This window comes from Aspergillus foveolatus, assembly GCF_047715535.1.
Source record: "Aspergillus foveolatus strain CBS 279.81 unplaced genomic scaffold BDW70scaffold_11, whole genome shotgun sequence".
Taxonomy (NCBI): Eukaryota; Fungi; Ascomycota; class Eurotiomycetes; order Eurotiales; family Aspergillaceae; genus Aspergillus; species Aspergillus foveolatus.
In genome coordinates, this window is record NW_027396075.1 from 375,301 (window position 1) to 397,148 (window position 21,848).

A 21,848-nucleotide genomic window follows, 5' to 3' on the forward strand; every position below is an offset into this window, starting at 1 on the left:
CAGGTAGCCTTTTCCGTTCGATTGATCTGGTTAAGGGAATATCTCTAATTCAAGCGGTTGAAATCGGACTTTGAACCATTGCCTAATCAATCGCAAGTTTGTGGAGGGCTTTCATATAGGCTCAAATCTCGGCTACCCCAACTTGCGGGGATCCCGAGGTTCTTCCCTTTTGCGGGGTGGCGTACTCAAGAGCATGCTAATGTATGGAAAGTCCGTAGTTAAGGTAGTAGTAAAATAGAAAAACCTCTGCGTGTGAGGCGATTATATCAAGTATATCGGCTATATGATACTCATAGTAGCCTGAATTTTGAGCAAATCTGTGCATCAATAAATTTCATGGCTTCTTAATAATATGGACTAAATACCCAGTTTCAACGCCACTAGGTCCAGAGCATTCCCAATTCCGCCCAACAAAACCTACAGCTTCGACTTAACACCACTCGGAGGATCAATATTGACGTCTGGCCACCACGGATAAGTCGCCGGCAAACTCTTATTCACATCCCCAACAAAGTTCGGCTTTCTCTTTTCAAAGAACGCCGTAACACCTTCTTTCTGGTCCCTACATGAAGAAATGAAATGTCAGCCACATCCACACATACACAGAAGCAATTAACGACGAAAGGCAAACATACGGCGACGTAAACCGATGGTATATGACCTCGGACTCTAACAAATGCGCCTCCTCCGCACTCTCAGGTCCCCTCCACATAAGCTCCCGATTTAGCGCCGCGGCCTGAGGACTCACATTTTCTGCGATCTCAGTAGCGAGGGCCAAAGCGCGCGGAAGAACCTGACTCTGCTCCGGCATCGTCTCTGCAAAGAGGCCTCCGAAATGAGGGGATGTAGACGGGTAAACGGCGCCCGTTGAGACGAGGTAGTTGGCGCGCGAGTGGCCGATTAGCCGGGGAAGAAAGTACGAGGAGCAAGATTCCATAGTAATGCCACGGCGAGCAAAGACGAAGCCGTACTTGCTTGATTCGTGCGCGATTCTGTTCATCGTTAGGTTCCATTTGGCCGTAGGGAGTTGCGACTGTAGGGTAAAGTAAGTGACAGGGTGTGTACCTGATTGCAGCCGGGAGAACCATGGTCATACCAACTCCAACAGCTGAGCCTTGCATAGCGGCGATAGTGGGCTTGCGACATCTGTGGATTGCGAGCGCTACGCGACCGCCACTGTATCATACCAAGTCAGTTCAAGGCAATTACCTTACCATAATCCTTTCATAGGCGAGGACCAACCTGTCCCTATGCTCCCTCGACCTCTCCTCCAATGCCTTGAACCCAATCTCCAGATCCGCGCCAGCGCAGAACGTATTGCCAGCGCCTGTTAAAACAACAACCCTCACGCGCTCGTCGCGGTCGAACAGGCCGAAGACCTTCTCTAGGTCCTCGGCCATGGCCATCGTAAAGGCATTGCGCTTTTCGGGTCTGTTGAGCGTAACGATAACGACAGGTGTTGCATTCGCAGAGCCCACAGGATAATGTGAGATTTTGATGTGTTGGGTCGGAAAGGACTCATAGGATGAGGGAATCTCGATAGGAGGTGGAGTGAAGTACATTGTTTTGGCGGTGATGGTGGCAAATGTTCGACAAGTTGTTGGCTCGGTCGTGACGGCAGAGGTTATTTAAAGAGCGGAAGACTGGTGTGACAACCCCTCTGTCTCGGCTTCAAGGCTGACGGTTGTCGGCTGCACTGTGCAACTGGTGGAATGCTCATCCAGATTATAATAGCTGATTACAATAGACGATTCAGGGACCTCGGTATATCCGGCTAGGCGTTGCGGAGCTCAAACCCCGCAATGCGGAGAGCTCAGGTACAGTACTACGTTCTATGCATGGCACCACACCGGCTTAAATAAGAAGCAATTGAGGTATTCGAGCTGAGTTCGATAGATCCAAGGAACGAATATAGTAGGTAGCAAGCTTCAAAAATCACGCGCAGATGAAGGAGTAGTGTTGAACTACGTTGGCAGGGACCTGGGTTAGCCTTAGGCCTCGCCTAGTTTCCGATTAGAAAGCTCAGTAATCGTCTCCGCGACTTATAACTTCCTTATTTGACTCTCGCAACAAGACGGTCTAGTATGATTAGCCATGTTTGAAATACGGTCGAGGACCAGAAGAACATACATGTTCAAACTGGGCAGAGTACGACCCCTTGATGTCGACAAGGGGTGCATAAACGTCGACAACTCCGTGCTGCACGAGAGTATTCATCTGCAGCCTCATTAGTGATTTTAGTCTTTGTGGTGAAGGCCGACGTACACCCGCCAGATACCGCTGCAACCCCAGACGGTCCAGGTAGCGGCGACAGAAAACAATGGTTCCAAAGTTCTCGTTGATCGTCTTGTATAAGGACCTTGCTGAAGCCAGAGGCAAAGACACCTGGTGCGGTGCGTCATACGACTTTCCGTAGCCGTAAACACCAGCCTGGAAACAAATCAGTGGCAGTGTTTAACTATCGCCTTCGCTGTACGCACATCATCATATATATAGCCCCGGCCAGTGCTCCCAAATGTTTCGATGGCAAAAATCTCTCCTTCCTCCATTTTTGTCTGGTCGGAGTTCTTGACAAAAGGAATAGATTTTCCGCCATGGATCTGGTAATGCTTGATATTATGGCCAGTGATGTTCCGAACTGCCTTTACGGGAAATGTCTTCCCTGCAATTTCCACCTCGTAGCTTTCCATAGCCTCTTGGATGGCAGCGCTAACATCACTAATACGGACATCGATTCCCGCGGTCTACATTATTAGTGATTTTATGAGTCTATTTACTAAGAAGCATACCTTTAGGCCAGTATTAGTGGCATCTTTGACTGCGGCCAGAAGATTGTCGTAGGCTGGATCAAAAGTCATTGTAAAGGCACTGTCCACAATCCATCCGTTGATGTGGACGCCGAAATCGACCTTCATCACATCACTCGACTGAAGAATGATATCTTTTTGTCCAGGATTAGGCGTGTAGTGCGCCACAACATTATTCAGAGACAGTCCTGTCGGAAAACCCAGCCCAGCCTTAAGGCTATCGCCGGGTTCAAGGCCAGCATGGCCTAACAGTGCACGCACGCCATCGTCAATATCCTCGGCAATTTCCATTAGACTCTGACCCGGCTTGACACGCTCTTGCGTCCACTTTCGGACCTGGCGGTGGACCTCCGCAGCCTTTCGATAGTCGTTTAAGAACGATTCATCCTCGAGATGACTGCGAGACTTGTAGCGTACTTCCTCGGCCGTGGTGCGTGAGGTGTTTTCCACATTGGGCTGGTACTCCTGGACCTCGCCAACAGGGTATTTGCCCTGCGGAAAGAGCTGAGACAACGGGACTCTAGGAGGGGAAGATTGCTTTGCAGCCTTCTTCTTGCCCTTCTTCTTTGACTTTCTCTTCTTTTTCTGGTAGCCGTTCGCACTGACATTGGTTAGCGCGGTCGAGTGCGCTTCGCCGTCTTCATCGTCGCCGCTGTCTCCGATAGTACCGTCTCCGTCCGTTGCGAGATGCACGCCCCGCGGCATTCCGCCAAGGGGGGACTCGACGGGACCGGTTGTGTTTTCTGGTCGTGTTTAGGCTTGGGAGCATGAGTAGATTCGAATTGAATTACCTTGACCCTTATGGCCATCTCTTTCGGGTGACTTCGAACCCATTGTGCCATGCGTAAGTTACACTGCTGTTTTATATTGAAGCCTGCAGATCGAGCGGTAGAAAAAGAACGAAGTTCGCTAGGCACCAGCGCCAATAGCATGGCTTGGCTCGGCTCACTCAGTGACACGTGACTCGTATACGAGCACACTGGGCCAATTTCCAACGAATCATTGATGCGTTTACAGCAGCAGGCTCGTGACAATGAGTTTAGTCGAAACTCAACGAAATGGGTGACTACCATGTCTGAATTTACGACCAACCCTACAAAACTCAACCCAGGTAAATATCGTGCTCTCGGTGTATTGTGCATGGGCTTCAACATACTGAATCCAGTCACCAATACATACTGGGCCTCTTCCGTATTTGGGTGTTGGCCCTTGACCTGTGGACCCCATAATACCCGAACTGCCAAGTCTTGACGGCATGAATAATGAAGGCTTGGCTCTGAAACATCATGGCTGAGCCTCAAATAGCTTTGTTCCAGTGGGGCAGGGTAGAACTTTACGATGGCACCCAAGAACTTGGCAATGGTCCAGGAAGCTCACAATTATTGATTAAGGGTTCTCTTTCAGGGTTCAAAGAGAGCGAGCTTTTCGCAATCTTTCAGCAAGTTGCAGGCTCAGAGTGCTCGCATCAGAAAGATGCGTCTGATGAATAAAGACAAGCATTAACTAACTATTATTGGGGGATGACCCCACAGCAGTGGACAACAATACTGATAATGGGGTACGGTCCCTGATAGAAAAACAACCCGGCAGCGGCCAATCACGGGTGGCGCATGTCCGATCGCACTGTCCACCGACTTCGCTCTGCCACCCACGTTTGGGGGCCATCTGAGGGCCAAAGGAATCACGACCTCTGAGAACTGGGCGACCTTGGCAATAGGTCCTATAAGCTCGTCTTATAACCTCTCTGACCTCTATCATGTTCCTCAAGATGCTCACGGCCAAATGATGATTTTCTTCACCAGGAAGCAGAAGCTCTTCCTCGTCAGCTTTGCCGTCTTCTACCTATTCCTTCTGATCGTCTACAAATTTCGTTCAGCTCGCGATCCAGGCTCGTTCTTCTTCGATCCAGAGGAAGGCTACCGACCGGAGTATAGTCTCAAACGACTGGATGAGTCGCTAGAGTATCTCCAACCGTACAACCAGTCGTTCAATGACCCTGCCCATCCCGCAAGAAACTTCACTACTTCCGCCGACGATGCCACGATCTGCGTCGGAATCGTCACAGTGAAACGACCGCTTGAGCAGAAAATCTCTACCACCGTCGCTTCCATCCTCGATAATCTGTCCGAGAAAGAACGCGACACCATCACCGTCCACGTCCTCTTCGCATTAACTTCCCCGACCGAACACCCGGACTACAACCAGCCATGGCTGCCCAATGTCGTTGACCGCGTCCTGACCTACGACCAATTCGACGTGAAATTCTCTACTCTTCGTCGGCTCGAGGAGAAAAAGGACGTCAAGCACAAATCTCTCATTGACTACCACCTCTCGCTGAAATCCTGCTACGAAGATACCCAGGCGCCATGGATAATGATGCTGGAGGACGACGTGGTCGCACAGCGTAACTGGTACAACCACACCATGCAGAGTGTCAAAACTATCCAGTCATGGCGTGAAAGAGGCCTAATCAAGAACTGGCTGTACGTGCGGCTCTTCTACACGGAGAAATTCCTCGGGTGGAACAACGAGAACTGGCTCCTTTATACGGCTTCTAGCATCGGGATTGTCGCCACAGTCGCCGTCATATGCATCCAGGCTCGCCGCTCGATACGACCATTGCAAGGAATACTGAACAATTCCTTTATCGGCGTGGTCTGTTTCGGTTGCATTCCCTTGCTTATTATTCTGTACTTTCTTGCGGGCCGCCTTACAATGCTACCCATGAAACCTGGCATCCATCTTATGAATTCTCATGGATGTTGCTCCCAGGCACTTGTGTTTCCCCGTGAGAACGTCCCCGCGCTTATTGATTACTTAGGGCAAGCGCGGTATGCACGGCCTCTTGCGGTGGATAGTGCGATCGAGCGCATGGCGGATGCAAATGGTCTAGACCGGCTGGCAATTGTACCCTCTCAGATGCAGCACGTAGGTGCTGCATCGTACAAGGAGAACAGGAAGCAATATCAGCTGAAAGGGCCGCATTCGGTGCAAGGGGCTCACGGAGTATGGAGTATGGGGTTTGAGAAGGCTTATGAACTATAATGTCCGTTATTATGCTGTCTGTCTATTATTCATTCTGTACAACGTACATATAAAGGTATAGATATTTTATGAGTTTATATGTGCTCGCCAGCATATTCCGCTAGCTCTTGGATTTCCGTAGTGTAGATCCAACACAATGATGGACAAGGGTTTTATGGATGTCCCTTGCCTTAGCCCAGCCTTCCTCTCACTGCACAGCATTTGATAGCTGCGCTTCAAGGCTTAGTCACCTGCTAAAACAGCTGAAACATGGGTTTGCCGTTAGCTCTATCCTTCAGCTCTCTTACAACATCTATAGAGCCACCACTGCCAGATCGACTTCATGCTCTTTGGAACCAATCTTCTCTTAACAGACTCCGTTCAAATTTATCAGGAATGTCTGGTATATCAATAAAACACGCTACAGAGTGACTTTGCACTTCTCCTCAGAACCTCACAGAATCCACATACGCAGTGAAACAACCACCGATTGATTTCCTCTACACACGATGGGTCAAACTCGGGCACAGCAAGCCGCGACACCTGCCAACAATAGAATCACGCTAAGATCCTAGTTTGAAGACAACCCCCAACTACACAACTCCATTAACTGCTTGGCTCAATTCACTCATACTAAAACGGATTGAGGTGCCGACGAGTCCGTAAAGATCCCGTACACTTCAAGCGGCCATTAAGCCACCATATACGAGCCCTGGGGCCTACCAGAGCACCAGGGCAGACTTTTGAAGCCCGCGCTGGACATGGGGCGAGTTCATTGTATGTTTATACTTGTTTTACAATAAATGAAGCTCTGGATGCTGATGTTGAAGCGCTTGTGACTATTGGTCAACCCTCTGCTGTGTTAACGAGATCCTGGTAACGGCTTTCACAAAATACTCTTCTAGAGACGGGATAACCCCAATGCCTCACATACCATTGCTGTCGCGGCTCCTGCGGCGAAGGCCAAGGGCACGGAAATGCTGCAAATATATTAGCAGCTGGTCTATAGCCTTATGATATTCAGTGCCTTGCACTTGGTCTACGTTCAAGGCCAAAGTGCGCAAGCTGGAGAGATAGAAACTTGGCCATGCGACACCGTCGACTCCCGGACACAAACCGCAGGTTCTTCACATTTCACCGTGTCAACTCCGACAAAAAACACTGCGTTATGTGTAGGTGTTGACATCGGCGTGCCCATTCTGGTGGCCTCGGTTACTCTCATTTGGCATTTGGCATAACTGCCATCGGAGTAGAGCAGATAAGAATGAGCTAGACTCCCAAATATTATATTCTGCCTCCTTCATGCTGAACGATATGACGCCTCGAGGTCCCCCATGCCACTGCCATCAAGTGAGGTTTCTGCGAATGCCTTCTATCGCGAGCTGCCCAGTTGAGCAAGAGCTGCCATCCTTAACCTCGTGACGACTCGGATGACTTCACGGAGAGGTCATTCCCAGAAAGAGGTTCATAGAAAGTTTCAAGTAAACAGGCAAATAACTGTTCCTTTCCAATTCGTCGTGAGAATGGGGTGATCGCATGCCGCCTCTTGGTCATTTGTTCTGTGTCTGATCATGTTCTCCTTGAGCTATCACGCAATTGAAATTGTTCTACTCATCTTCAAGGTGAGGATCATGCACTCTGTACATCGACTGATGAAAAATATACCTCGGTGATTCGCTTAATGATTCTCAATCCATCTTCGATGTTGCGTAGAGTCACGTAAATGACGCCGCAATGCTCAAGAGTAGGGGTGATGAGGTACCGCCGCCCTGCCTGAGGGTCGAGCTGCTTGCGAGCGACGAAAACCATGAGAGCATAAAGACCCTGAAGATTCTATCGAAGCAGGAACAAAATAGCCGGCAAGAGAACAAGAGGATAAGAAATTTCTATGAAACTAGTTCCCTGTTGCGTCGGGGTGATGGAGCATTCTTGGCTGTCAGGTCATTCATGGTTCAGAGTTTTCAGCGGTCGCCACTGCCATTTGAGCACGGGCTCACCCATCGCATCATCATAGAGTGAAAGCGGCCGGCCCCTCCAGTCCCAAGTCTCATTACTACCTCTGGCATATTGTTGACGTCTTTGCACATAACTTCCGTTTCCAGTTGAGGGTCTAGCGGACTTCCTGGTATCGCTTAGCGCTCGTCACTTGTCGTTCTACCTATCCGCGCGCTCCTTAAAGGACCCTACGATTTCGGTGTTCAATATCCTAACCCGCGTCGCATACCCCACAGAATATCATGACACGAAATATCTCCCACGGCCGCGGCGGCGCTGGTGAGTCTTTCATGGACCGAGCATACGTCCATATGTTTCTTCGGTCCCCGTTTTCTTGCGAGAGAAGCGTCTTCTGACATCCGGGCAGGAAATATCTTCTCGAGCGAAGCCCCGAAGACTACCCCGCAAGACCTTGTCACCCCAACCATCAAGCAAGAAGTCTTCACAACTGGCCGCGGCGGCTCTGGAAACATGATGCACAACGATCCCGATCGTCCCGAGCTTGCGCGGGAAAGCCAGGATGTCGAGGCCCCGCCAATTCGCGTCCAGGAAGCTCCGCATCATACCGGCCGTGGTACGTCTTACCCTCGGGAACCCATACGGTACATCTGGTTGTAGGGCTAACTTGTGTTGCTTCAAACAGGTGGCGTTGCCAATCAGTACATTCCCAGCGCAGAGGAGGAGAAGAAAGCTCGCGAGGAAGAGGAGCAATTGCGTCGGGTCATCACGTCAAGGTCGATGCGGGAGCCCCGGGATATCGAGGAGGGGAATGCGAAGGCTGAGGGCTCACAGTCAAACTGACTGAATGATTTGTTCTTTGCTTGATTGATTGGGGTTGATACCATTGCTGTCTTTGGGTTTCTTTTGTGCTTTTGGTCGTCTGGGTTCGTCTTCATCGGGGACCTATTGCCCCGCCCATCCATTGTATATCCCCTTCATGCTGGGTGTGCCTTAATATTCTTCCTTTTCCATAGTTTCCGGACATCCGAGCTGGTTTGTTTCCATCATGAAGCGGGCTGTGGGAGTCATTTGGATTTCGATTACCTTGATCCGTTTGATTCGGTCACTGTCGTTAGATCGCGCATTTATATGACAATGGCTAAATAGTCCCAACTTTTGGTGTCTATGCATTTTTTCTGCGGTGGCAGTGAGGAACTCCTCCACTTTATTCAAGTTGCCGTCCAACAGCACTAACGTGACGCCTCCAATTAAATTTCCCGACCTTATCAGAGTGGCATAATTACTTCTTCTAAGCTACCCCGCGTCCCGGTGACGGCTGTCTATACTCCCTCTCCAGAAGGACTATTTTCGCTCAAATTATAGTGGACCATGTCATAAGGTATATAGTTTGACAGTACAGTGTCTAAAGACTGTAGTAAGTTTGACTAAGCTCATTCCTGCGCTAGACTATTTGCGAGTCTTATGTAGTCCAACCAATAGAGACAATGTGCTGTAAAGTTCGGAGTCCCTCTTGCGGAATATGCATGCAGATTTAGACACCCAATAATAAGTCGGACTGCCTAAGTGGAAACAGAGCGAAGGCCATATGATGAAGCTAAAGACTAGCCACCGTACCTCAAGTCCAATGATAAATCTTGACTCAATAGGACAATGGTCTCTTTCGATAGCCGCGTCATATACACCATCATCGATCTCGATTCCAAATGTTAGTTTGAGCAGTCTCGGTTCGTAGTAGACTCGTCTGTCTGGTGTGTAGCTCTGCAAGGCACTAAACCATATAGACCAGGGTCTCATCCCATATTTGCTTTTTGGCAGCATCGCAATCCTGCGGCTTCTAGAACTGGACCGCCCCTCGCTTCAGCGGATGAGTGCATGATTCGATTGCCCACTTCACGAGCCAGCGTCCGATTTGTGAGTGATATTGGCTGCACAGTAATGCTGCGGGGATACCTAGTGGGTGAATGGGCGTGTGAATCCAGGTGAAGATCCCGAGGCCAGTTAAAATATCCGGCCATAGAAAGTGTGGGATAGAGTGCCCCGGTGAAAATGCACCATTCTAGGGTCATTGAGCGAAAGCGTGTTCGTTGGTCTCACACTGTTTCTCAGACCGGAGGAATATAGTAGCCCGTAGCATCGAGCACCCAGGTGATGGAGTTCCTCCAATTGGCATCTAAATGTTGCCCTATTTCCCGAATGAGTCGGAGGCCCCATTCACCCATCCACCAATGCCGCCTTAAAAAATGGAGGATTACGGCGTAATGGGCAAGTATCACGAGAGCGAATGAGTCGCGTTTCCGAAAAAGGTCTATGTACTTCTCCGGCACCTGGAAAATCCACTGAAAGGCGACGATCATGGTCTCGCCGCCCCTTGACACCTTGTCTAGCGAACAACTCAGCTGTTTTATTGTGGCATCGTACGTGTCCTTATCATGATGAGGATCCTGGCGAGCCAGATTTGCGTTCAACTGGTTGAGAGACATGATGGCCAGCCGGGAGGTATCAGGCATTTTTGGCTGCGCCTTGTCGCACTGAAGCAATGGCTTGAGCTCTCCGGTCACCCCCCAATGATTAGATAGCACGTCTCTCGACTTCCTTGTTGACAGAAAAAGTTCGTAGAGTTCGTTCACGGGATGATGTCCTATACTCTGTCCCATAATTTCTGGAAGAGCAAAAGAAAATATAATCATAATATTTGACAGAGTAAAGGCTGCATTCGAGTGATGCTGCTTCAGCTTCCCCGCTATGCTCTCCAGACCGAGCGCGGCTTGATTCTGATGCTCTTTCGATATTCGGATGTACTGCTCCCTCAAATCGCCATCACTGGTAACCGCAAGATGGAGGGCAGAGAGCGCCAAAATTCCATGCATTAGGAATGGATGGCGCATGGCCTCCCGAGGAACGACAGCCTGCCAGATATTCTCGACGGTACTGTTTCGAGAAACGGAACGATATGTCGTAGTACACCACTGCATCATCAATTCAAGATCCTGGATATTGAGCTCCTTGTCCAGGGACCCGGGAATGGAAGGCTCCATGATATCTTGGTATTGGGCTATTAACGCGGGGTCGACAACAGAGGGCGAGGTTTTCACCGGAGAAAGGGACGGCGTGGAGGAACGGGATTTGACTCGGGGCCATGGCAGCGAGGAGGCGCGATGTAGATACTCGCATCCTAGATTACGACTGACGCAGAAAGAGCACTGGGGATGTTCTTTTCCGCACTGGGCCAGGCACAATTAGCACATATGCTGAATCATTAACGGCAATTCGTGCTGAAGTGGGCCAAGGAAATTGCATATGCAGGCAGCAAGAGATGGTGGGATACACATTCGCGCCGTGGCAAGGCCAGATCCTGGATGGGAGGAAACCAACCTTGATTCGCCGGCCTCTGCACTCCAGACAGGCATGCCGAGAACTGGCCCTGTAGCTCCGCCGTGATGGCATCCCTGGGGAGTCTCCAATTTAAGTACCGACAAGAAAACGAGGGCTCATGCGAAGGTAGTTCTCTTTCGTGAAACGACTGTGATCTCCTGCGATAACATATTTCAAACTCTGACGAGCAACGATGATTGTTCGGATAAATGCGAAGCGCCTGCGACTGACGAGTATTTAATCTATTTAACTTCTCCCCAACTTCTAACCCTCGTCAAGTGGACACCAGGGCAAAGATCAGTGCTGCAGTGGGGCCTGAGATCATGACTTGGTAGTGGGTGCTAGTTCATGTCGAATCCAGAAACAGCTGAGTATCAAGGAGCCCTGAAAGCAAGCAGCGAACGTCATAACGAAACCAGTAAATGCTTTGCGTTCGCCGGACCCGAAACGCCCGTGCCCCGTTGCTTAGTGTTGGTCCACGGCGCTCGGCGCCTGCAGTTTGACCTGGGTGATTGGCATTATTATTGGTGAAGGTCCGCAGACTTCCAGACATTGTCCGGACTAGGAAAATGGTTGACGCTGGGCATCCCTCAACGAGTTTCTTGTTGCTGTCAACCCAAGCACAGATCAACAGAACTAAAAAAGAAGAAAAGAAGAAGCAGAAGAAAAGCATAATAGGATATGATGAACATTCGATGGACAAATAGTGTTTAGCGAGCTCCACAAAGAAACCCGGGGCTTGAAGGCGATCGACAACCCCTGAGGGAGGATCAGAGTGAATCGTCGACATTCCCTGTTGGGAGTCAAGCCCAGTCTCCATAAATTCTCCTGACCGCCCGGGCCAAACCTAGATTCTCTTGAATTAATCTGATCCTGGTCTAGCCCATTTCCTCCTTTTACCGCTTTTAGCAATTAGGCCTTCGCCGAGGTTTCCACGCCGCCCCGCCAACCGTTGCTAGACTTTGGCATTAAAAGCGCCTACGGTACGGAGTATATGGAGACCTTCCAACGCCGTATGTCGGCTCAACCGTTCAGATCGTCTTGTTGGTAATTCGTTCCTGCAATTGGCCCGTGACTAATTTGCTTGCAGTGCAGTCAATTCTCGAATTCAGAGACGGATACTCGCAGAAAACAATTCATAGCAGCGTTTACGCGGCCACCTTGCGATATATACTGCATAACAACACTATAAACCCTTGTCACGCTGGCCTACCGCACCTCATCCAGCGACGTGCATTGTCAGCTCACCTCTGACTACCATGACCCTCGTCTTACTGCACCTCCAACTGGCTTGTATCGGCGCTGAATGAGGTGTGCCCACCTACCATCCCCTAGCATCTCCCAGCAGTGCCAATGAGCCTGACGGAATGCAGCCGCCGTGCGCGGATTGTCTTCATGCAGGGATTCATCATTCAATAGCAGAATATCTCCGACATGGCTCTCGTGGTAGTCCAAACCGTGCGGGATGCTCACGGAATATCTATGTGCTAATGAAAGCACATAACATGACCGTCGATCAGTTCGCCATTCCTTACTGAACAAGTTGACTCTCGTGGTCAAATTTTTCCGCATATGTGATAATTCACAGGCATTCAAATATGCTTGCCAGCTCAGTTAGAAAGTGGGGATGCCCTCGGCTGAGACAAGGGCATATTGTAGGACGCAAACTGAGCAGTATCTCCGGCAGGGTCCAGTGAAACCCGAATTGGCATGTGTATCACCATTATCCCAATAGGAGAAGTCGGGGTTTACTGCTTGCAAGGCGGCACCCTTAGCAGGGCAGTTTGTTCACGACGACAATTACTTATGTGAGGATTCACGGGACATTACTAGATGAATGTCATGACTCGTCAGGGGGATGTAAGTGATCACCTGCCATTCTATGAGCGGCCAGCACCATCAAGCCATCCATAAACGGTCTGTTCAACTTCGACAGTAACCAAGAGCGGAATATCCCCAATTCAATCTCACATTATCCTGTTCGGATGCCCTGTCGAACTTTGCGTGGAGATCGTCCTCGTTTTGCTTTTTGGGTTCACATTGATAGGCTTGGCCGCAGCTGGGTCCGCTTATTAGAATGCAATGATCTACAGCGCATACGATGATAATCTGTCAACTGAACTAGTCGATAATTTATCGGAAAACGGCGACGCCGAGATAATCTTTCTCATAGCATTCCAGCTCGAATCCTCTAGCCTAATGGAGTATCTGGTGACGCCCTGGCTCTCACAATAAACGTGATCATCGGGAGTAATTCCCGTAGGGCTGGCTATGAACCATAGATCGCTCGTGATAACCCTTAAAACGGGTAAATAAAGTACTACCCTACTCATGTCAAGGGGGGAGAGACGACCGTGTTTCACTAGTGCAGATCATCCGAGTGGACTTCGAAGTTTTATTTAAAGGTTGAACCATCTGACGAACTGCGGTTCGTCAGCGTGTGACTGCTGATCGGCGCTTACCGCATTCGCTTCATACTCTGTATGTGCAATTGACGCGGTTCCTGCTGAGGATGGAGATAAGTCGCGGCGTACGGCAATGAGCTAGCCACACTACTCCAGTGACTGGAAGCAATAGCCAGTATCCGTGGTACACCTGAAGTCTGGACCCTTGCCCTCTGTTGCCGATCATTTTCATATCCGAAAATGTCTGCCTGAGCCGTGCCTGATTCCACAATTGGGCGTGCAGTCAGTCTACCTACTGTAGCTACCTCGTGCACTGTATCAGGTAGGGCGTCAGACGTTCTGTTTCCCAAAGTCACGAAACTCAAGGGATACATGTTCATCGACATTGATCTTGATATCGTTGTACCTTTAGTGGTTTTCTTCTCAGGACGAAAGTTGCAAACACATTCAACTATTTGCGGTCAGGACGGTCATCGGTTCATCATGCCAAGTGCATTCGTTACCACTTCCTGAGATCTGCTTGCGGGTGTTCCAACGAGGAAGTAAGTCTCTATATGCCAATATTCTCTCTTTAAGGCGCAATAATATACTATTTTCCTAGCATAAAGAAGTTCAACTTCTACAGCTGAGATAATCCGGCGCTAGATATCATTGCACTTCCCATTGCAGTTCCGACAGCAGCTTGACAAATTGCGATGCAAACGTCGGTGAAATTCGAAGCACATGATTCAAAATAACGGATGTTACAATTGACCGACGAGCCAAATGAAAGCCCCCTTTTCCTCTTCTTCTATTCTCCAGCTGTGGGTGGTATACGGACGCGATTGACGGTTCGAACTACTTGGGTTACATTGGGCTAGGGCTTAACCCGCAAGATGACGTCACTCGACAATTGCCGGGTTCATTTCAAACAATATTCCTTAAGTGCAACTCACGGGCACTCTACTACTGCTGCTGCTGCTGCTCTTAGATCTTGGAGCGACCGTTTTCGGAAGAAAGGTGGTATTACCTTAAAACGATTAGGAGAAGTCCACTTTATTGTTGCGATCTGTTGCGGCCAGAGACTTCTTCGTCGGGAGCTCCAGCTCCAATCCGCACGGTCATTCCGTTCTCGGCGAGGCCGGTCCCGACAGTCTGGTTCCGGTTCCTGCGCCGGAATGCTGTGAGATGGAAAAGGGGCGAAGGTGTTTGAGGTTCGAGAGATGCAAACTTCTTCAAGGATGAATGATGATGATGGTGTGATGATAATAATTTTACAGGGTTATGAGTGCAGGAGGGGATATTTGGGGCGTGAGTAGTGGTCGGAAGCCGAGTGAGCCGCGAACCTTGGGTTCCCTTGGAGCGAGCAGCTCAGACGGCTGAATGAAGCCCAGAACAAATAGACAAGGATGACAATGGGTACGAGTGGAGAATGGACAAAAGCAGAGGCTCGTATGTCAGATGAAAAAAGAGTAAACTAGATCGATGTCGAAAAAGTGAGGGTCAAAAGTAGATGGGCTTATCCAGATAGCCCGCCCGTGACTTGGTCGTCTACGTCTGATCCAGTCCCGCCCGCAACTCTGAACTCTGAACTCGCCATCTCCATCCACCTCTCTCGCCTTTTCACCCCGCCTACTTTGGCACTTCTCAGCTCTCTCGGTTCGTCCTGGTCATCGCCGACCGTGTCGCCAACCGCGCAGCTTCCTCTGCCTTGACGCTGCATGTGGCATCCTCGTGTCAACCCGAATCTCACTTAGCCCGGACGTTGTGAACCTTTGGGCTGGATCCGTGGATTCAGCAAATCTCCCGCACTTGACAGCTCCCGCGGCTCACCTTGGAGACGATCCCCGGTTGCTATCTAAGAGCTTGTGTTTGCTTAACTAGGACACTTGAAGCTGTTGAGTGCGTCAAATACCTATTTCTCCAGCGCGTTTCAAGTCTAACTTGGGTGGATTGTTAGCCTCGCCGCCTCTAGTACCGTCGCCTCGGGTCGACACCCCTCCTTCGCCACTTTGTCACCTCAAAAGATTTTCGCTTCCGAGTCGCATTATTGCAGGAGACATTGCCGAGCACTGGAGCGGATCCTCTATTTCAACTCACAGTCTAGATTTTCATTACTCCGCTCAAATTCGATTCTCGCTCCGGAATCTTGGCTCCGAGGATTTGCGAAATAAGCGGTTAGGACGTCGCGAGATTTCAGCTTGACGACCGAGCTCTGACCTTTGCCACATCTTGCACTCGTCCCTTCCGTGCCGCGCTTCGAGCGAGGCTAATCCCAAAGCTCTATCGTTTTTATCTTTGTCCAAGGACTGGCCGCGAACGGTCGCGGCTATGTACGCTGTTGAGGATAGGGCGCATTCCGGGCATCACCCACCGCCGCTTTCGATGGACCGAATCCCACCTCCGTCCACAATGTATCCGAGCTCTGCAGGCCCTAGTGCTATGGTTTCGCCAGCCGGTCAGCCGGAACCAGAGTCGCTTTCGACAGTGCACGACGGACGTATCTGGTCTCTGCAGGTCGTGCAACAGCCGATTCGCGCGCGGATGTGCGGCTTTGGCGATAAGGTTGGCTATCTGTATCAGATGCGTGGTATTCCTTCGTGCTGACCCTCTCTAGGACCGAAGGCCAATCACGCCCCCTCCATGTATCCGTCTAATCGTAAAAGATGCGCAGACGCAGAAAGAAGTCGATATCAAGTAGGTGGCGCGATTGCTCGCTAAGACTGGTCGTGAAGTTGACTCGCATACAGTTCGCTAGACAGCTCATTCTACGTCGTCATGGCTGATTTATGGAACGCGGACGGTACACATGAAGTAAATCTTGTGAAGCATTCGGCTACATCCCCTTCGATATCCACGGCCATGTCTTCATCGTATCCACCACCGCCGCATCCCGCATCCTCGGATTACCCGGCATCCTATCAGACAAATCCATACGGCCAGCCTGTTGGGCAGCCTGTTGGATACCCGGGAGTAGGCAATTACTATGGTGGCAGCACCCAACTTCAATACCAGAACGCTTATCCTAATCCCCAAGCCCAGTACTACCAACCGATGTATGGAGGAGGCATGGCGCAGCCCCAGATGCCTACTGCTCAGCCAGTTACTCCAGGGCCTGGAGGCATGTTCACGCGCAATCTTATCGGTTGCTTGAGTGCCAGTGCATACCGGCTGTATGATACAGAGGACAAGATTGGTGTATGGTTCGTCTTGCAAGATCTTAGTGTGCGAACAGAAGGAATCTTCCGGTAAGTTTGACTTGTCAGTTCATGCCACTGCGCCCACATGCTTACCCTTAAATAGTCTGAAATTCAGTTTTGTCAACGTCGGCAAATCCGTTAGCGACCTCCCACAGTCGGATATTGCGGAGGTGATCAACAAAGGCACTGCGCCGATCCTTGCCAGTACTTTTTCGGAGCCCTTCCAAGTGTTTTCAGCGAAGAAGTTCCCTGGTGTGATTGAAAGCACGCCCCTCAGCAAAGTCTTTGCGAATCAAGGAATCAAGATCCCCATCCGTAAGGATGGTGTCAAAGGTCAAGGCTCCCGTGGGCGCCACAGCGACGAGGACGATGGTCTGGATAACGAATACTAAAGACCGTATATTGTTTCGTAAATCCCCCGAGCAACCAAAAGCGGGGTCTACTTATTCGGGTACCTCCATTCTTATGTCTCACTTTATACGGTTTATATACGTTTAGTTGCGGTGTTCCGGTTATGGTGTTTGGGGATTGGCGGGCTGTATTGCTAAACGGTTGGTTCACCGGTTTCTTTGTTTTCGCATGTTATAGCCTGGAACACTACTGCAGTCTTCTGATTCAGAATGATTTTCACGTTACCTGCCTCTGCTACTTGCTAGCTGAGGAGCCAAAATAGTTCATTATGGGGCCGATGGAAGATATATGCCAAGGCCTTGATTAGTGATTGTTTATAATGCAGCAGTAGTTCTGTTGCTGTCAAATAAAAAATATCTCGGCGATGTCCGCCGGGGGAAGACCTCTTGGTTCCCCGGACGCTGAGATTCTGAAGATTGTGATCTGCAGAGTTGCCTTGACCTTAGGCCCAAAACCATGCTTGAGGTTTGTAGTTGGTGTGGACTGTCGACCCTGTGGCGGGTGTTGACGGGGTCGATCTGATGGAGAATCCTCGGTTAGAAAGGACTAACAATTCGGCTGACCAACAGCGTGCCTTGTTTATTCTTATCCTCCCCGGCTAGTTTCTGAAGAAAATACACTGAGCAACAAGTGTAAAGAACGCTGTCTCAGAGAAATCCCCGCAACTGAGACATTTGCTTTATTCGCCTCCAAGCGACGTCATATTCACCTATCCAAGACATCAAAGCCCCTATCATGAGATCCGTAAGGTTTCACAGTGGGCAACGACGTTGCATTGTTGATGGGTATTCACTGTCCAGTATCCGCAACACGAGATACGCGCTGGCCTGACTGTAATCTGCATGGATATATCGGCTTCGGCTACATTAACTATGCTGCCATCGACGTATACGGAGCTGATCGTCTTGATCGTCAGGTTCGACTATAAATTTTCCAACGATTCCCCCAGACTTGGTTATCGTCGTAAAACAACAAACCATTTTATTTCTCTAGCTCTCTAACTTGATCTCTACCTTGATCTTTACCTCTAGAAAGTCAACTAAGAAACTGTCAACTACCATGAAGCTCGCTCTCGCCTCCTCTCTGCTCCCCCTGCTGGCAGCCGCCGCGCCCACCTCCCTGCCCAACGGCGCAGAGCAACCAGCGGCCTTCACCGTCATGGCTGCCCGTTCTGCATCGCCCATCCACTTCCTTCCTCTAACAGCTTCCGGCCAATCTTTCTGGCTGGGCGGAAACACAACAACATACTGCCCTCTCCCCTCGAACTGTCCCCCGGGCAACACGACAGTCCTCGCCGGTAACGGCGGGTCTCTTGTACGTCTTCTACTCTCTCCCCCAAGTGAAGCAGACCAGAGCAGCCTACTAACGTGTATGTATAGAGCGTCGTCGTTCCCGGCGGTCAGCAGATTTACGTCGACCCAACTGGCGCGCTTAGATTTACGCAAGCCCACTCGGCCTACATCCCGCCAGGCTCCTCCTTAGGGCCCTTCGAGTACATCCCTGGCCCTGAGGGCTCAGTATTTGGACATTACATGTACAGCGGATGGGGCGCGAGCGGTTTTATGGCCTGCCCGACGGAGGATAACCGCTGGAAGGTGTTTGGGGCGCTGGGGAATGCGACTGTTCCCAGTGGTGATGTGGAAGACTGTCTTGGGTTCTCGGCAATTGCGGTGCCCAGTGAGCTTGTCGGGCAGACTTGGCAGTATATCTAGGTTTATTTTGAGAATGGAGTGACGGTGCCCTAGGGGAAAAACGTGATATGATGTATCTACAGTAATGGATGGCTCCGGACAATAAGGCGTATGGATATACGTTTGGATGACTGGATGTTAACTGCAAAGTATTTAGCATTGCACTTGCACTTTAGAATAGCATAGCATGGTGTTTAATATATAATTCACTTGAGCTTCTGCTTCTATCACTGCGGCATGTTGCCTGGTCGGTCCTGTTGTACGATATTTTGACCCAGCCATATCCTGTTTCTATACGCGGTCATGTTTACTGCATGTTTTACCTCCTCTAGGTATCACCAGAGGTATAATACACATCCTTGACCCTATTAGCCGCTCATCTAAGAGCACATAATGCGCAGCATGATTTCATGATTTTATACTCGTACCTAACCTAGTTCCTCCATATCCGAATAGCCTTATCTTTACCCCCACTACCAACCTTCTGCCCATCCGGGCTCCAATCCACCGCAAACACCTCATCCTTGTGACCCGGCAGATCCTCGCTAAGTTTTCCTGTGCGCACATTCCACACCTTCAGTGTTGTGTCCTTGGAGGAGGAAACAAGAAGGCGCGAGTCAGCCGAAAAGCAGCATTGGTAGACGGCGCCGACGTGCCCACGGAGGGTCGTAATGAACCTGCGATGGTAGGTTAGCCAATTGCTCTAATTGAGGGTCAAGTTAGTTTGTGACGCACTTTCCGTCTCGCCCATTCCAGAGCTTGACATGGTTGTCGAAACCGGCGGAGGCGATATAGGCCATATCCGGGGAAAATGTGACGTGGTTGACTTCCTTTTGGTGGCCGAGGAGGCGTGCAACGGGTTTGCTGGAGCTCTCCGGGTCCCACAGGTACATGGTAAAATCATCCGAGGCGGAGACGAGTTTCTCAACGATCTTGTTGTTGATTGTGGCTGCTTTCTCGAAGCGCTTCTTTGCCATGGCGACCTTGTCTGCGTCGGACTCGGGGACTTTGCCTGTGTGGTCGTGGTAGGCTGTGCGGAGGACGAAGTCTGTGGAGAGGGCGAGGTGGTTTACGCGGTGGGCGTGGGCGGACAATGTTTGGATCAGGGTACCAGTCTGCGAGTTCCATACCTTGATTGTCCGGTCGTGGGAGGAGGTGTAGATTTTACCTGTTCCGCCCCATCTTACGCAGGTTACTGAGCCTTTGTGCCCGGAAAGGACGATGTCTGCGCGTTTCGAGATGACGTCCCAGATCCTGACGGTGGAGTCTTTCGATGCAGAGGCGAGACGAGGGTGGCCGGACTGTTGCAAATGGTAGGGTTCCCAGGCTAGACTGGTGATCCACTTTACGTGCCCTTTCAATGGTGCCCCCAGCGCCTGACCCTTCTTTGCATCCCATATCCGTACTGTGTTGTCCATGCTTCCTGTTGCGATCATCGCTCCGTTTGGTGAGTAGCTGACGGCTAGCACCCAGCTCGTGTGTCCCTTAAGAGTGTGCAATGGAGTTCCTGTGTCACAGTCCCATATCCGCGCCGTCGAGTCTCCGCTACCGGAAACCATAGTAGAGGAAGAAACGGGTGAGAACGACGTAGCGAGGATAGCCTCCCCGTGTCCGGCGATGGAGGCGGAGCATCGTGAAACGGCCTTTACCCGGAAAACAGCTTGTGGGGTAAAGTAAAGTTGAATGGTATCTTCGGTCGTCTTCACTCCAGGTTTCAGGAGGGAGTGGTATATGTCTGCTAGGATATCAATCGTCTGGCTGTCCTTGTTGTCGGACTGGAAGGTAAATCGGTATGGTACTCGTTCATCCTCTTCCTAAGGCGTCGGCGAGATTAGCGCTGGCCCTCAGTGCGAATAAATCTAGCGCGCATACCTACATTTCCTTGTAATGTGTTCAAGAGAGTCTCGAGATTTTTCACTGTCGCATCGGCCACTGGGACAGACACCGCCGGGCCTGTAGCTGAGCCGGTCGCTTGGTCAAAGAACTGCACTCGCACGCTTCCCAAGTCGTCAGGGATGCCCTGAATTTCCTGCTGCAGACGCGCCTTCTCGGCGGTCTCCGTCTTCTGACGTTTACTTGGGGGAGGGAGAAGTGTAGCCATCTTTCGCTTGTTTGAAGAAAAGATGAAATCTCCGCCATAAAAAAGTGCTCCGCCGATGGCTTATCGAAGTGGCGCTAGACCCGTTTCGGGAACTATGTATAGATGTCGGGGGTTCCCCAGCGTCTCTCCTGCATTACTCTCAATGTCTTCGCTCCTCATGGATATCGGTCAATGCTGTCTCCAATGCTTTGAAATGTCTATTATCTTCTCTAATTCTCTTTCCTTGTGCTTACCAACTTTGCTCCTCCGACGAAACGAACGGAACTGGTGATCGACTACCACCTCCGCGACTGTCGTGTCGCAGGGCAATGCCTGCGCAATCAGTGAGTCTGGGAATTTCATCTCCAGTCAACTTAGAATTAGCTATCTGACAAATTCTGAAGCCGTTATCTGCCAAACATCCAGAACCGTTATCTAGATCAGCGTGTGTGAGACCAACGAGATCCTGTTGATGAACACTGCCCGAGAAGCCGAGTTCCCTCACATCATGCCAAAAATATCTCTAGCATCACCTTTACCTGTTCTGACCTTAGGCGTTATGCGGGGAAACTGGACACAGTATGTGAAACGATCGGGCGTAGCCGAAGACGATGATTCTGTCAAGGGTACTCTGGCAGGAAAATACTTCGCGGCTTGTTGATAAGCTGCGTTATGTCGGCTCTCAACCAAATGCTGGTAACAGCATATAGGTCCTAGAGGCTGGTGATATCGACATCGAGCCCAACAAGGTCTTCGCTTCCCATCCTCTCCGCATCCGCTTCGAGTCTTCGCAAGGGTCGACATAAATTGACCTACCCACAATCAATAACCTCTTTGGAATTGATACAATCTTTACAATGTCAAGCCGAATGAGAGCATCCTCGGACTCCCGAACAAGTCTCTCACATCAAGGGGCACGGCCG

The 21,848-nt window shown here is 50.3% G+C and overlaps 10 protein-coding genes across 10 annotated transcripts; 4 read left to right on the forward strand and 6 right to left on the reverse strand.

Moving 5' to 3' along the window:
* Positions 1–305: 305 nt before the first annotated feature.
* On the reverse strand, positions 306–1,561 carry BDW70DRAFT_131807 (enoyl-CoA hydratase/isomerase family protein). Its single transcript, XM_073736050.1, has 4 exons — positions 1,243–1,561; positions 1,066–1,176; positions 636–992; positions 306–562 (listed from the first exon to the last, which is right to left on the reverse strand). The coding sequence occupies exons 1-4, from the start codon at positions 1,404–1,406 to the stop codon at positions 418–420; spliced, it is 777 nt and encodes a 258-aa protein (XP_073598282.1). The 5' UTR covers positions 1,407–1,561; the 3' UTR covers positions 306–417.
* Positions 1,562–1,854: 293 nt separating this feature from the next.
* On the reverse strand, positions 1,855–3,673 carry BDW70DRAFT_131809 (putative methionine aminopeptidase, type II). Its single transcript, XM_073736051.1, has 6 exons — positions 3,599–3,673; positions 2,790–3,550; positions 2,481–2,744; positions 2,266–2,430; positions 2,131–2,217; positions 1,855–2,079 (listed from the first exon to the last, which is right to left on the reverse strand). The coding sequence occupies exons 1-6, from the start codon at positions 3,639–3,641 to the stop codon at positions 2,023–2,025; spliced, it is 1,377 nt and encodes a 458-aa protein (XP_073598283.1). The 5' UTR covers positions 3,642–3,673; the 3' UTR covers positions 1,855–2,022.
* A 919-nt stretch (positions 3,674–4,592) lies between these two features.
* Positions 4,593–5,852, forward strand: BDW70DRAFT_148611 (uncharacterized protein; the record flags this gene model as incomplete). Its single annotated transcript, XM_073738890.1, has 1 exon — positions 4,593–5,852. One exon carries the CDS (start codon positions 4,593–4,595, stop codon positions 5,850–5,852), a length of 1,260 nt encoding a protein of 419 aa, XP_073598284.1.
* Positions 5,853–7,959: 2,107 nt separating this feature from the next.
* On the forward strand, positions 7,960–8,702 carry BDW70DRAFT_12804 (DUF3602 domain-containing protein). The gene is made up of 3 exons (XM_073735370.1): positions 7,960–8,105; positions 8,194–8,400; positions 8,470–8,702. The coding sequence occupies exons 1-3, from the start codon at positions 8,069–8,071 to the stop codon at positions 8,625–8,627; spliced, it is 402 nt and encodes a 133-aa protein (XP_073598285.1). The 5' UTR covers positions 7,960–8,068; the 3' UTR covers positions 8,628–8,702.
* A 473-nt stretch (positions 8,703–9,175) lies between these two features.
* On the reverse strand, positions 9,176–9,747 carry BDW70DRAFT_12836 (uncharacterized protein). Its single transcript, XM_073735425.1, has one exon. It carries the CDS (start codon positions 9,603–9,605, stop codon positions 9,234–9,236), a length of 372 nt encoding a protein of 123 aa, XP_073598286.1. The 5' UTR covers positions 9,606–9,747; the 3' UTR covers positions 9,176–9,233.
* On the reverse strand, positions 9,176–11,882 carry BDW70DRAFT_131820 (uncharacterized protein). The gene is made up of 2 exons (XM_073736052.1): positions 11,160–11,882; positions 9,176–11,008 (listed from the first exon to the last, which is right to left on the reverse strand). Exons 1-2 carry the CDS (start codon positions 11,229–11,231, stop codon positions 9,890–9,892), a joined length of 1,191 nt encoding a protein of 396 aa, XP_073598287.1. The 5' UTR covers positions 11,232–11,882; the 3' UTR covers positions 9,176–9,889.
* On the reverse strand, positions 11,132–11,882 carry BDW70DRAFT_131821 (uncharacterized protein). Its single transcript, XM_073736053.1, has one exon. It carries the CDS (start codon positions 11,830–11,832, stop codon positions 11,506–11,508), a length of 327 nt encoding a protein of 108 aa, XP_073598288.1. The 5' UTR covers positions 11,833–11,882; the 3' UTR covers positions 11,132–11,505.
* Positions 11,883–15,461: 3,579 nt separating this feature from the next.
* BDW70DRAFT_12868 (velvet factor family protein) lies at positions 15,462–17,366 on the forward strand. Its single transcript, XM_073735469.1, has 4 exons — positions 15,462–16,108; positions 16,161–16,240; positions 16,294–16,791; positions 16,847–17,366. The coding sequence occupies exons 1-4, from the start codon at positions 15,875–15,877 to the stop codon at positions 17,133–17,135; spliced, it is 1,101 nt and encodes a 366-aa protein (XP_073598289.1). The 5' UTR covers positions 15,462–15,874; the 3' UTR covers positions 17,136–17,366.
* A 486-nt stretch (positions 17,367–17,852) lies between these two features.
* Positions 17,853–19,065, forward strand: BDW70DRAFT_131828 (putative IgE binding protein). The gene is made up of 2 exons (XM_073736054.1): positions 17,853–18,468; positions 18,534–19,065. Exons 1-2 carry the CDS (start codon positions 18,214–18,216, stop codon positions 18,864–18,866), a joined length of 588 nt encoding a protein of 195 aa, XP_073598290.1. The 5' UTR covers positions 17,853–18,213; the 3' UTR covers positions 18,867–19,065.
* A 166-nt stretch (positions 19,066–19,231) lies between these two features.
* BDW70DRAFT_166064 (WD40 repeat domain-containing protein) lies at positions 19,232–20,946 on the reverse strand (the record flags this gene model as incomplete). The annotated part of the gene is made up of 3 exons (XM_073741896.1): positions 19,232–19,522; positions 19,581–20,659; positions 20,722–20,946. 3 exons carry the CDS (start codon positions 20,944–20,946, stop codon positions 19,279–19,281), a joined length of 1,548 nt encoding a protein of 515 aa, XP_073598291.1. The 3' UTR covers positions 19,232–19,278.
* Positions 20,947–21,848: the final 902 nt, after the last annotated feature.

Excerpts from the sequence above, each read along its gene's own strand:
- BDW70DRAFT_131807 (XM_073736050.1), bottom strand. The coding sequence starts at position 1,406 with ATGGCCATGGCCGAGGACCTAGAGAAGGTCTTCGGCCTGTTCGACCGC. Across the intron at positions 1,177-1,242 it reads TCGAGGGAGCATAGGGACAG|TGGCGGTCGCGTAGCGCTCG; the intron begins GTTGGTCCTCGC and ends GGTATGATACAG. Across the intron at positions 563-635 it reads TACCATCGGTTTACGTCGCC|GGACCAGAAAGAAGGTGTTA; the intron begins GTATGTTTGCCT and ends TTCTTCATGTAG.
- BDW70DRAFT_131809 (XM_073736051.1), bottom strand. The coding sequence starts at position 3,641 with ATGGGTTCGAAGTCACCCGAAAGAGATGGCCATAAGGGTCAAG. Across the intron at positions 3,551-3,598 it reads AGATGGCCATAAGGGTCAAG|AAAACACAACCGGTCCCGTC; the intron begins GTAATTCAATTC and ends AAACACGACCAG. Across the intron at positions 2,745-2,789 it reads CCACTAATACTGGCCTAAAG|ACCGCGGGAATCGATGTCCG; the intron begins GTATGCTTCTTA and ends CTAATAATGTAG.
- BDW70DRAFT_12804 (XM_073735370.1), top strand. The coding sequence starts at position 8,069 with ATGACACGAAATATCTCCCACGGCCGCGGCGGCGCTG. Across the intron at positions 8,106-8,193 it reads CCACGGCCGCGGCGGCGCTG|GAAATATCTTCTCGAGCGAA; the intron begins GTGAGTCTTTCA and ends ACATCCGGGCAG. Across the intron at positions 8,401-8,469 it reads TCCGCATCATACCGGCCGTG|GTGGCGTTGCCAATCAGTAC; the intron begins GTACGTCTTACC and ends TGCTTCAAACAG.
- BDW70DRAFT_12836 (XM_073735425.1), bottom strand. The coding sequence starts at position 9,605 with ATGCTGCCAAAAAGCAAATATGGGATGAGACCCTGGTCTATATGGTTT.
- BDW70DRAFT_131820 (XM_073736052.1), bottom strand. The coding sequence starts at position 11,231 with ATGCCATCACGGCGGAGCTACAGGGCCAGTTCTCGGCATGCCTGTCTG. Across the intron at positions 11,009-11,159 it reads GCAGAGGCCGGCGAATCAAG|TGCGGAAAAGAACATCCCCA; the intron begins GTTGGTTTCCTC and ends TGCCTGGCCCAG.
- BDW70DRAFT_131821 (XM_073736053.1), bottom strand. The coding sequence starts at position 11,832 with ATGCTTTTCTTCTGCTTCTTCTTTTCTTCTTTTTTAGTTCTGTTGATC.
- BDW70DRAFT_12868 (XM_073735469.1), top strand. The coding sequence starts at position 15,875 with ATGTACGCTGTTGAGGATAGGGCGCATTCCGGGCATCACCCACCGCCG. Across the intron at positions 16,109-16,160 it reads TGTGCGGCTTTGGCGATAAG|GACCGAAGGCCAATCACGCC; the intron begins GTTGGCTATCTG and ends GACCCTCTCTAG. Across the intron at positions 16,792-16,846 it reads CGAACAGAAGGAATCTTCCG|TCTGAAATTCAGTTTTGTCA; the intron begins GTAAGTTTGACT and ends ACCCTTAAATAG.
- BDW70DRAFT_131828 (XM_073736054.1), top strand. The coding sequence starts at position 18,214 with ATGAAGCTCGCTCTCGCCTCCTCTCTGCTCCCCCTGCTGGCAGCCGCC. Across the intron at positions 18,469-18,533 it reads CCGGTAACGGCGGGTCTCTT|AGCGTCGTCGTTCCCGGCGG; the intron begins GTACGTCTTCTA and ends GTGTATGTATAG.